General features: G+C 42.3%; 2 protein-coding genes across 2 annotated transcripts; one reads left to right on the top strand and one right to left on the bottom strand.

Annotated features, from left to right (window-relative positions):
• Positions 1 to 5,882, top strand: LOC306975953 (gap junction beta-4 protein-like). The gene is made up of 4 exons (XM_079573783.1): positions 1 to 318; positions 3,025 to 3,237; positions 4,198 to 4,499; positions 4,851 to 5,882. The coding sequence occupies exons 2-4, from the start codon at positions 3,067 to 3,069 to the stop codon at positions 5,188 to 5,190; spliced, it is 813 nt and encodes a 270-aa protein (XP_079429909.1). The 5' UTR covers positions 1 to 318; positions 3,025 to 3,066; the 3' UTR covers positions 5,191 to 5,882.
• A 529-nt stretch (positions 5,883 to 6,411) lies between these two features.
• On the bottom strand, positions 6,412 to 9,126 carry marcksl1a (MARCKS-like 1a). Its single transcript, XM_079572919.1, has 2 exons — positions 8,831 to 9,126; positions 6,412 to 7,760 (listed from the first exon to the last, which is right to left on the bottom strand). The coding sequence occupies exons 1-2, from the start codon at positions 8,912 to 8,914 to the stop codon at positions 7,236 to 7,238; spliced, it is 609 nt and encodes a 202-aa protein (XP_079429045.1). The 5' UTR covers positions 8,915 to 9,126; the 3' UTR covers positions 6,412 to 7,235.
• Positions 9,127 to 12,993: the final 3,867 nt, after the last annotated feature.

The raw sequence follows: 12,993 nt of genomic DNA, 5'->3' as shown, positions 1-12,993 counted from the left end.
ACACATCCGTTGTTATGGATAAAATGCTTTAGCACCACGTAAAATGAAGCTTATGCCTGTTTACCTATTCATAAGGTTTTGGTTTACATTAGCTGGGAACAGGGAGTGGATGCTACAAGACTGAGCATGCAAATTGTATTGTGTGTGTGTGTGTGACGCACTGATGAATCTGGTTTGGCAGGATTTCTGAGGGAGGAGACAGACGGTCACTAGAGAAGTAAGGAACTCAACACTGAAGCTTGAAGATCGAAAATGTCTGCGTTTTTCTTCTAAAACTTGGAGGGAGCTAACACTATCTGAGCCAGGTTTCTTCAAAAGGTAAGGCCAATAGAGCACAAACTGCCATCTTCTATAAACTATACAATCAAAGCAACAACAAAGATTTGGGGTCTCAGCATATGCTCTACCCATGTAGAAAAGGAATCCTGTGTTACCGTGTAAGAAAGTCAAAAGTTTTGTCATTATAGACCAAACAAAAACAGCACTTTTACTTTTGTTACCACTCGGAAAAGTGTATAAGCTTATTACGCAATAGACCATTCCTCAAAGCTATGTATGTAAAGCATGTGGAGGCTTACAAACTTACTGTCTTTGTCTCTGTGCAATCGCCTATACAAACCTTGAGCAAATATGTTGTTGTTTTTTTATGTACGGAAACTCAACCGTGTAGAAATAGAGAAGTGAAGAGGTAGCAGTAAACATAAGCTTGTTAAAAGGTTTTCACAAATCTAAACATTCATTTCATTTCTAAACACTAGGAGGACATGCAGTATAGACAAACCAGGCCCTGAACAATGTGGATGTATGAGATGTTTTCCCATTTTGGAATGTATTTTTAAATCAATATAAATGTCAAAACATTGGATCGCGATGATTTTGTATAGTGACAAAACAAAGTTAGTGAAAAGAATTTGACAAAACTGACAATTGTAGTGACAGGGAAATCCTTTATGTGGTTTATTTAGGCCATACTTTATATTTAATGCTATGTTTTTTCTGTTGTTTGATATCATCCTAGGTTTTTTTTTTATCTGTTTGCAAAAAACCCTTGTACACAACATTTGCTGGGGTGCCTTTTTTTGAACCACAGTCATCTTTGAACTTGACCGTTTTTGAATCTCATATTGAGCAATGCAAAAAGCGCATGAACAAGGAAGCAGTTATTTGTTGGTTGGATTCACACACAATGTCTCCAGGGAAGAACATATCGTCATTGACACAAAGGGGAAAGAGGCGAATACGAGGTAAAAGAGAAACAAAGCAAGACGATGCTTTACTACTTCTGTTATCGTCAGAAGAAGAAACAGCAAAGCCTAGTCGTTTCAAAGACAAATTATGTTACAGAGAATAATCATCAAAACGTATAGAAGTAGCATGTCAAGAATGCCTATTACTGGCTTATGGCATTAACTAAATAAATACTGAATTCAAAAGATGATGCCAGTATCGTCAATAACAATGAACCCATAATGAACTGCAATAGCCTTGTTGTGGCAGGGAAGATTTTTATCATGAACGGTTCAAACTGGATCTTATTTGTGGAAAGAGGCAGTTGTTTTCTTGTCTTTCTTCCTGTTTTTATGCAATTTAATTTGACTAAACAAACACATGAAACAGCATGACAGCAGAGCACACGACATAAGTGAAAGCTTTTAGCTGAAGAAGTATTTAGTATTGCAACTGTTTTACTTATTTTGTCTAGAATTCAAAGGGGTAAAACCAGTCCCGCTGGAATTTGGACGATTTGCATAAAAAAAACTCTCAATTATTTGATCTCCGAGTTATCTCACTGACTTTAAAGAGGTCATCACAATAACAAGCCAGTCGTGTGAATGCCTTTTTTTCAAATTATCCCCAAAATTCAGATCTCAGGAATTGTCAGGAATCAGAGTCAGGAATCCCATCACATGTGTGGGACTTTATTTAAAGGCACAATGACAATAACATTTTGGATTATACTGTTGCCAGCAATACAAAATATACTGCTACTGACCAGCGAGATGCAGAAAACGCTATTTTTACAATGGGTAGTAAAAGAATGGATTTGGATGAGGAGCGAACCTATTTAAATCTTGTATTTGGGTCCCTATAGTCATTATTTCCATGGAGATGGAGATGTCACTGCTCCAGGAAGTACGAGTTAGGTCTGAGGAGAGGTGAGCCGATCACAGCAAAGACACACAATTGTTTGTAAAAACAATTTGGGGGTATTATTTTACAACAAAAATATCGGGAATAAAATAGATACTTGTATTGTACTTAATTTAATGGGGGTGAAATGATACACATCATCCCCCACCAATTTATTTTTAAGAATACATTAGATCCCCTGTACAGATTTTGACGTTGAATATTAGGTTACATTGGCATAGTGGCTCTATATATAGTATAGTATGTGCTGTCTCTGTAACCATAAACTATAGTCATAACTGTATAGATGAGGTCTTATTTCTTACATAAGACATTGTAGCGTCTTGTTTAGTTGTGTTGCATCTGAAAGATCCAGACCACTCTAAAACTATTCTAATGCAAATGAGTTACCTAGTTTAGAAACTGGTTCTGGTATCGACGACAGCATAACAGTGAAACTGAACCCAACTGTGTTTCACGTCCCAGACCGGAGGTAACAGAATCATTTCTCCGTATCTCTCTGTACCAGCTGACAAAGACATTCATTTTCCACGCTTGAGCGTGACATGGTGTGTCCTCTCCGGCCTGCGCTTGCCTTGTTCTGATTACTGGAGCGTGGACTTTCATTACCACACCGCCTGATATAATTCAGACCCCAGTAATAAGTTATGTACTATTAAATCAACTTTTCCAGCTTCTGTGTGCTTAACGAATGCAAAAGACAAACTTGCCATTTTTCTCTGGAACTGGTTTGAGGATTTTAACATACCTTTGTGGGCATGATTCAAGCATGCCCAAGCAAGCTCCCACAATGCAGCTGATGTGGGAATGTGAGCTCACCCAACTGTGCCTCAATTTGATTCTATTTATTACAGCTATGTTTTTGTCTTTTAGGGTTCGCAGTCAGTGTCCCCGGCTGGAGCAGCAGTTGCAGGGATGAATTGGTCGGGTCTGGAGAACATCCTCAGTGGGGTGAATAAATACTCCACAGCCTTCGGGAGGATCTGGTTGTCCATGGTGTTCGTGTTCAGGGTGATGGTTTTCGTGGTGGCAGCGCAGAGGGTGTGGGGGGACGAGAGCAAGGACTTTGTCTGCAACACACGACAGGTAAGAGCAAGAAAGCAGTAAACAAGCTATGTTGTCAAACGAGAAAGGATTGTGGGATGAGCGATGCATAATATTACTGATAGCATTCACGTGGAAATCTTCTGACACTGCTCACTCCCTTTACTTGTAACTCTACCCGACCATTAAACTGAGGACTTGGGCCGTGACTTGGAATGGTGAGGGTCAGGCTAGAAGACTCAGACTTAGACTTATGGATCAAGCCCTTAGCACTACAAACCTTTGAACAGCCACTTTTTTCAACAAAGAGTAAGTGCACTGCTTGGAATATAATAAGAAAATCCTTCTTACATGGGCTGGACTTATGGCTTGGACTTGGATTTGGACTAGAACAACTATGACTGATGTTATTGACACAAGAGTTGAATAAGTGGTTTCATAACTCACCTCTTCCATGCAATGTTACTTCACTCTAAAATACTTGAAGTTTTATCGTTTCATCTTACCTCAGGGTTAAAGCCACACTGCAGAACATTCACTCATTAAAAGCTCAAAAAAATAACTATCCAGCGATACCAAATATGCATCATGATCAGCTGAACGCAACCAATGCCGTTTTCGTAGTGGGTTGAAATAAAATATTCAGACCTGGCTACATGTAGTAAACATGACAGCTACATCTCCAGGGAAACAAACTGGTGATGTCCCACTCCCAGCAAAGTTAGAAGGCGAGTTGTTTGTTTGTTGGTCTAAATTAACTGAATTAATGCTTATATTTCTAATTATTGTGTGAAATGTTACACAGTGTGGCTTTAAGTCATTGTAATGAATTGTATGTATCGAGCACAAAAATGACTGTTTACGTTCTAATTCAGACGTGATGCTGTCCAATGCCTCCAATTATTTGCTGTAAAACTGGATGTTCATAACCAGTTACCAACACGGTAAATAAATGTACTCCATTACAGTCATCTCAGCATCTTCTGCCTGTGTCTGTTTCAGCCCGGCTGCACCAATGTGTGCTATGACCACATCTTCCCCATCTCCCACATCCGCCTGTGGGCCCTGCAGCTTATCTTTGTCACTTGTCCCTCGCTCATGGTTATTGCTCATGTGAAGTTCAGGGAGGGGAAAGACTTGAAGTACGTGGCTGAGCACCATGGGTCTCACCTGTACGCCAACCCTGGGAAGAAGAGGGGTGGCCTGTGGTGGACATACCTGCTCAGTCTTGTCTTCAAGGCTGGATTTGATGTATCTTTCCTCTACATCCTCTATAGGATATACCACGGATACGACCTTCCACGGTAACTTTTTTCTCAACTCTTTTTTGGTCATTTAATGCCTTACAATTACATAGATCTCAAGATTACATTTTACATACATTATTTATTCATTCTTTCACTCATTGCGGCAAGCTACTCATGTGCCCACAGCTGTCCTGGGGCTGCCTGACAGAAACATGGCTGCCAATGTGTGCCGACAACGGCCTAATCACGGCAATCTCTCACTCTGTCATGCCTCTAAACTCCTGATATTAGACTTTTTCTTTAAAAAAAAAAAAGTCTATTTATTTATTTAACATTTTGGAGTCTTGTTTTAGATATAGAAAGTTATTGGTGTTTTCATTATGATTTACATATTGCATTCTCTCCCAGGCTCTCCAAATGTGCCCTGGACCCCTGTCCGAACACTGTGGACTGCTTCATCAGCCGGCCCACAGAGAAGAAGATCTTCATGGTGTTTATGGTGGTGTCAAGTGCTCTCTGTATCTGCATGTGCATCTGTGAGATGCTCTATTTAATTGGGAAGCGCATCAAAAAACTGCTCAAGATCCGTCATGACAACCAAAGGCTCCTGTTTGCAGAGCAGCATGAGCTGACCACCATTGTACCCCCACGGTCCCAATATAAAAGGACTGATCCCACGCTGGGAGACAGCCAGCTCAGCCTAAACAAGGAGAAGATCAGGGAAGGGTGCACCACTACAACACTATAGGACTAAAGCAAAGAGCTCAGAGACTCAAATAGCTGGATCTTGTGATAAACAAGACTAAACATTCCTACATGTGAGAGTTTTCTATGGAAGATACACTTGCTGTACTGTAAGTTACTTATCTCAAAGCTAGCTGGACTCTGTTTTGAAATCAGGGATTGTGCTTTTATGTCAATGGTGTTTAAGAGCATGTTTTATTGTGTTTTTCTATATATGGAAATTGTCAATATTGTAAAGTAAAAAAAAAAGAATACAAAAATGTTGTTTTACACAAATGGGACAAAGCCACAAGAGGACATGTGTCTAGTCCATGAAATGTTTCGAGAAATAACTGTATCCTTAAGGAAAGAGCTGCGAAATCTGGATTTAATGGTGAAAGTTGTGACTGATGTTGAGAGATTTCAGCTGTCCTCTCTTAAGAGTCACACAGAAATTTTAATCATAGGGCAAACTTATTTTTAGAAGAAGAAAAAAACAAGAGCTATGTTAGAGTGCTTTTGAAAAGGAGATTTCTTACAATGAAATGCTGGTAGAATATGTGCCAAGGTTGTTTTTGTAACCGGTTGAACCAGTTAACCAAGTCCACATAATGGACTTGTGTGAGGCTTGTGTTTGGCCACAAGGCGGCGCCGTTTGCCTAAGAATGGTTCTGGTTTGTTTACATAAATTTTAGATGTTTGCATATTTTTTAGAAACAAAAGTCGAAAGAATAAATTGTAATAAGTGAATGCTGACTGTCATATATGCAATTTTATTGAACATTTACATGGTCGTAAAAACGTTTTACTTCGGTGTCCCTATTTGCTTTAGCCACCAGATGGCACCAGACGCAATGCAATAATCTGAAGCGCCAGAAAAAAAGACTTTACAGCATGACGTAGGCCTACATGACTCCCAAGTGTCAAATACTAATTTATGATAAAAGGGCCTTTTAGTCGATATATATATATATTCAGATTTTAAATATCTTCTCCAATATTTTTTGCAAGTGTTGCGTTGACATGCACTGAACTTTGTCTGCCAATTCTTAGATTCGTGCTCTACTACCATCAAGCCTCACAAACTGACCTGTCACTGAACCATTCATTAGGAGACGAACATGTCCATAAGCTGAATTTATTGGACAGTCTTCTCAATGTAATTTGGTGCATCTCGATTCCGACATTGTTTTGCTGATGTAACACGATGCTGAGTGAGGAATGTATCAACTCAAGAGATAGTCAGACAGAGGGGATCGAACATTTATTACCCTTATTAAAAGTTACAATAAAACCATTAACATCTTAAAACGATAGCAAAATAAAGAGAACCAAAAAAATTGGCCAAACATATTTACAGAGACAATTGGCAGATAAAAAGCTCACATTTTTGTACACAATCCCCACCCCTGCATCATAAACTCTGAAATGTGAACACTGCAATAGTCAAGAAGCTCGATGTGATTGTAGCCGGAAAATAAGCACAAACAAAAGACAGATCTCTTTTCCAACTCCCCTCCTCTGTTTTTCACTTTTCTATACATGACAAAATACTTGAAATTTTGGGGTAAAACATAGGAATGTAGAATTCTAAAAATTAATAAGATCATTTGAAGGTTTATGTGTCCATTAACAGTCATTTCGAGTGAGATGGTCTGTCCCTCTCCTTAACAGTGACATTTTTTTGAAGATCCCAAAAGATGACAGAAAATAAAATGTTATAGGGCTGCCACGCTGTTTCAAGGATGCTTCGCCATGAATTGGGAAAATAAGTCAGTATTCCTGATTTGCTTCACATCCAATCCATTACCTTTGCCACACACCAGTCCCTGTGTGTACCATGAGGGGGCGACACAAGCTGACACTTTCGTCATGAGAGGGCCCGGTGAATTCCGCCTGTCAAAGAACTAATAAAAGGCAGTGAACTGGTGGTTGAATCAGCAAACGTGATAAATCCTTGTCTTCATTTGTCGTTTTGTTTAGAACTTTAAGGACGTGGCACGAGTCTCTCATATATATATTTATATACTTTAATCTTGGAAAATCAGTTCAGGTGTTGGCAGTGTGAGGTCACTCTGCCTTGGCCTCAGGCTCAGAGGCTGCGGGTGTCGTGCCCTCGGCAGGAGCCTCCGCAGCTGGAGCAGCCTCTGTGGGAGGGGCCTCCTCCGCAGGCTTGGCCTCTGCCTCAGGGGCAGCTGCAGCAGCTGCCTCCTCTCCCTCTTTAGCCTCAGCGGCGGCTGGCGTCTCCTCTTTGGTTTCCTTGGCTGCGTGGCCATTCTCCTCAGGCTTGTCCTCAGTCGTGGGAGAAGTGGCCTCCTCTTTGCCCTCTTCGCTGCCCTTCTTGCTCTTCTTCAGGGAGATGCCCTTGAACTTAAAGGAGTTCTTCAGAGAGAACTTCTTCTTTTTCTTCTCCTTGGCAGGCTCCCCCTCGGTCTTAGCAGGCTCTCCCTCGGCAGCAGGGGCGGGCTCAATGGCATCCCCAGTACCAGCCTCTCCCTCTTTGGCTGGCTCTGCTGTGCCATTTCCATCTGCAGCAGCAGCATCCCCGTCGGGCTTGGCCGACACGTCTCCATTAGTCTTCACATGGCCGTTCTCCTGTGGGGCACAAACTGCATTAGTCACAGACGCAATGATGTACCTCAATACTCCAGCTTTGGGTGACAGAACAGGAGCCACCGCCAGGTAATCATATGCAGTGAGAAACTAAACTCACAGAGGTCCAAGTGTGCAACCGTTCTGCATTACCCCCGTTACTGTGCCTAATCCAAGCTCTGCACAACAGGCTCCATGCCCAGACAGCGGTTCACAGAGCGACTCAACAGCTGTTCGCGCTTCTCCAGTCGGACACACGGGGGCAGTAGCGCCACGTCTGAGCGTCACCACAGACACCGAGTTGGGAACAAAGGAATCCCCGTGATGCCTGGCTCCTGCTGCTCAGCCTCTGTCTGCTATGCCCGGTCCAGTCTGGAGTCCGGACTAAGACCATTTCAGCCAATCTAAGGTCACTCTGAACTTAGGATCTTTACCCATTGCTGAATCGGCCTGGTTCAAGTTATCACCGAGAACATTTCTCAAACTAGAATTTTACAAAGAAATTTATTTTACGTCTTCCAGATAAAACATGCATTTCCTAAACTGTCCCCTTTGTCCTATCTGGACACGGACGCACTGAACTCGACTAGATCTAGTTAAAAACTGGTCTATTGGCGCTTTGTTTCCAACTCCGAAATGCGCCTCCAGCAGAGCACATTTGCATCCTTTGCACCGTTTGCTCTGCATCTTTTGTTCGACGCCAGGTCGACTACATGACTGAATACTTGCAACTCATGAGAGAGAACCTTCTCCAAACAACCTTCACAATCAAAATACATCGCCCGTGAGTCAGATTTACGAGCTGAATGCCCCCTTTGGCCGCATACATTAACAAAGCGAGGCTGGCGGGGGCAGAGCACGCTACTCGGCTGTCAGACGGAGAGGATTCGCACTTTCACTCAATGTAATATTTCAAAACAGAATTCATTCAACTGTTGTAAAAGTCGAGCACACATAAGCAGTGAAACCAGCCCGATGGCTCCTCTGGGTGGCACCATGCAGCCTGCATGCAGTGGGCGGTGGGTGCCATGTGGCTGCCCGCTGAAGAGGCGCATCAGGCGGTGGAGACTCACCTGGCCATTAGCTTTAGCAGCAGCAGGGTCAGCGGCAGCTTTCCCCTCGACAGCCACATCACCCTTGGACATATGGGCTCCCATTTTCCTTCAGATATGGTCAACTAAAAACAAAATCTAAAAACAAAAATCCCTCAAAGAGTTTTGCGTTTAAAGTTCCAGTTCTGGGATGGGTGCAGACGCCAGGTGGTGAAAAAAATCCCAGCGACTCCCGTTTCTGTGTGGAGAGATCGGCAGATCCTTTCAGGACGTGTGGACCCCACGGTGGTTCGACACAAATTAAAGGATGTTGGAGAGACGACTCTGAGTACTTCAACCGCGCCTCGAAATCGACCACATGGCCCTCCCACAGGCGGGACCAACCCCTCTCCACCAATCAGCGCTGAGCACTGGGTCCGCTTCAGTCTAAGTGATGCTCTTATCAACTCTGCTGCTTGTGGTATAGCTTCATAAAAGAACATGGAAAAGATGGGTATCTCCACTTCACTGCATGTGGTTTACAACTGTTAAAAGTGGCACTTTGCATAGTATGTTTAGCGTATTTGTTCAAAGGAAAATATGTTACTTACATTTGTGTGTTGTCATGAGTTAAGTATGAACTGCATTTTGCATTGGAATTTTAAAAGAATCCCAAAATATCTTAATACTTTGTCTTTATGTGCTCTAAGTCCATTGAATGTATCTTTGCTATAAGAGGCAGTGGCTCACCTCTGCAGACTGGAGATGTTTGGTGGCATTGCTACTGGCTAGAGATTCTCACACACAAGAGGACATTCAGCCGTTTTGAGCTGTTCTGACCAGGGACAGGTGACTCCTTCCATCACATATACACACATACACACATACACACATATACACATTTACACATATACACATATACACATACACACATATACAGATTTCATTTCTTTTGGGTTTAGTTTCGCTGCTTCCAAAGTCATTAGACAAAACCACGTGACAGTGCGAGACAGGTCTTTTAGCAATCCTTCAAGCGATTGTTTTAAGCCTACAGATGCTTTTACGTTAATAACATTTCTATAAACTACAATTTACAAGTTACTTTATTGCACTACCACATTGTTCTAAACATAACACATGTTGCAATCTTTAAATACTTTCTTATTAACAATCAACGATAAATAACACTTCATGTCTGAACAGTTACTCTGGCCTTATGTGAGTGAATGTGTGGCTGGTATGTCTCATGTTTGTCAACTTTTCCATATAGTCTTTTCCCACAAATGCCACTATGTCCCCTTATCATCTCTGTGCAGGGCTTAATTAAGTGGAATTTATGATATCCTTTGATGAAAGCGTCTTATCCACATGCTGCATCTCTTTGTGCATGCATATGTCTCTTAGCTGTCATTGTTCCCAGTACCGCCCCATACATATACACGCACACACACACACACACACACACACACACACACACACCCACACACACACACACACACACACACACACACACACACACACACACACACACACACACAAACATGTCATGGGCCTGGTATGTGAGGTATGCATACGCCACCCTGAAAATGATCTCCATCCTTTCACAGTGGAACACAGCCTGGGGGCTTCAAACTCTGCACCCCCACCCCTCACTAACCATCACCAGTCCTCCACACATTCCCCCAGTGGCTCGAGAAAGCACTCGGAATATGTTTTTTATGAGAAGGATTTTTGCTATAGACCTAAAGCATGCACAATAGACTAAAGGTTCCAAAAAAAATGTCCTCCTGTTCAACATATAGGGACAAACTTTGCCCCGATAGAAAATGAGTCAAATGCAGTGAGTTTATTTCTCTACACAAGTAAAATAAAAAGTACTACTCCCAGTAACACTGTCACAAAGTCCTAAAGTATGTCTGGGGAAACATTGGTTGGGACGCCTGACCCTTCAGGGCAGTTGAGGTCTCCGTTTTGAAGTTGTCAGATTTCAAAGGGACGTTTCTGGTTTGATCCGGACACGAAAGGGCTGGTCTCACAGCGGGGAATCCCTTCTCCCCACAGACTCCTGACCTCAGGGGGAGCTCACTAAATGCTGGCAGATGATACAGACTTGGAGATGTTCATCAAATGACTGGGATAGGTAAGTGCTTTGGAGACAGTGATTGATCTACATTGGCTAATTCCTGGATAAGTGATCAGCTTTGGGCCTTCAGCGGTGTTGGGAATGGGACATATCCCGCACTGCAGTAGGTCACATGGATGCCACAGATAAAGTATGTGTTAGCATGTAGAGTTACAACGTTTTAGCACTAATGCTCATGGGCTTTATGCACAATGTCCCCCACGTGATCTCTTGCTGGACAGTAAGATCAGTGCTGTACTTCCTGTCCCGCATCCTTTACATTTAAAACTAGCAGGGTCCCAAACAAATGAAGAGATAGCTTAGAATTGAGTAAAGAACGACAAGTTGATGATGAACAGTCACTCCTATGTATTAAATGTTCGCTGTGAATCCTGCCCCAAAGAAAACACCAGTGGTCGTAAGGTAGGAGCTTTTATCTTGCTCTAGTCGCATCCTAACTTTTACTCGATGTCCTTGAGCCATCGCTTCATTTGTGTGGGACCCTGCTCATTTTGAATGTAAAAGATACGGGACGGACAGCGCCGACGCTACTGTCCAAGGGAAAATCACGCGGGGTCACTGTGGATATAGCCCATTGACGTATAATCAGGCATATTCAGCTTTCTGGGATGCGTGTGAACTGAGACAACCGTGATCTGGCCAGTTCTAATATTTGGTTGGACTGCCTTTAGCGCACTGATTATGACACGCAGTCGGTGTGGCATTGTTTCAAAAAGCTACTGCAAAAAGTCAAAAGATCCAGTGTTGCATTCATTTTCAATCGATTGTATAAGAGTGTGACCACAGCGCAAAGCTTTCTCCAGCACATCTCAATGGGGAAGATCTGGACTCTGTGGCAGCCGATCCATGTGTGAAAATGATGTCTCATGCTCCCTGAACCACTCTTTCGAAAACTGTGAGTAGCACATCTTGTTTTTTGTTTTTTTACGCAGATAATGCTTGAGTACTTCCTCTGCCAGCTCATTTCTGAGGTCGATGACAGCGCCTCTTCTCCCAATAGATTTGTCCTGACAAAGTGGCAATAGGGGAAGTGATCTGAGCCCTGTGTTTATTTAGCTTCTTGTGCAGACTTCTATTAGACGGCAAAGGTCCGATTTGCATATCTACTTTTTTATTTTGTCACTTGATCCAGATGGAGGCACTACTACTGGAGCCATATTAGTATCCCACTGTTTTAGCTGCAGATGGTTCATGAAATTTGCAACCTCATATGTCATAAGGCAAGGTTGTTGGCAAATTGTACTTCAACAAGATGGTGTCAATTCAATCTTGTGAAGCTAGAACAAGAAGACGGGACAACTGGACATTTCTGGCGCCCTCCAGTCCCACTCAAAGCCATCATTGTCTCACTTTCAGCTTACCAACGGAGGAGCATCACCAGTAGATGAGAGAGAGAGGAAGCAAGTGGATGAGGGTGACCAAAAACATGTCAGCGAGGGGAGGAGATTCCAGCAGTCACCTTGGCCAGATTACAGAAGTCTGCAGCATGGTGAATGTGTGATTTCCCCGGGTTCTGTTTCGTCAGTGGATCGTGCACTCATGAGAACAAAACAAGGGCACGGGCAGGCAACTGACTTCCTGTGAGCTCTCAGAGGGTTGTAACCAAGCTCAACGGGGAGAAACCTTGGCAACTTCGGTACTTTCAGAATGTTCATGAAGGAAGAAGTTATGAATAGCTAATAGTTAAACTTTAAAATGTACAGTCAATATGAAACATGAGCGTAATTTGCATGTATTGGTTTGCGAATTTCATGAAACATATTATTCATTTCAGAACTTGATCTATTTCAGTCAGACGTTTAAGTCAATAACATGGAAACAAAAAAAGTAAACTTAAAATAGTTGGGGACAGATCATTTATTACTGCTTCATGCTAAAGCTGCTGGTGTTTATGGTAGCACTCAACATTATGGTGTAAAACATGTTTTTTTTTTGTGGATTAATAGTGGACACACACACATATTTTGCTTTAAGAGTTTAAAATTTCATAGTTAAACCAAATTACCGTTAGGTCAACAGCCCATTATGTACACGAAAGGTTTCAAACATTTGTCCGCAATTT

The sequence above is a fragment of the Gobius niger genome (assembly GCF_951799975.1).
Source record: "Gobius niger genome assembly, chromosome: 16".
NCBI lineage: Eukaryota > Metazoa > Chordata > Actinopteri > Gobiiformes > Gobiidae > Gobius > Gobius niger.
The sequence above is the reverse complement of the archived record's forward strand: the minus strand, read 5'-3'. Positions and strand labels throughout refer to the sequence as shown.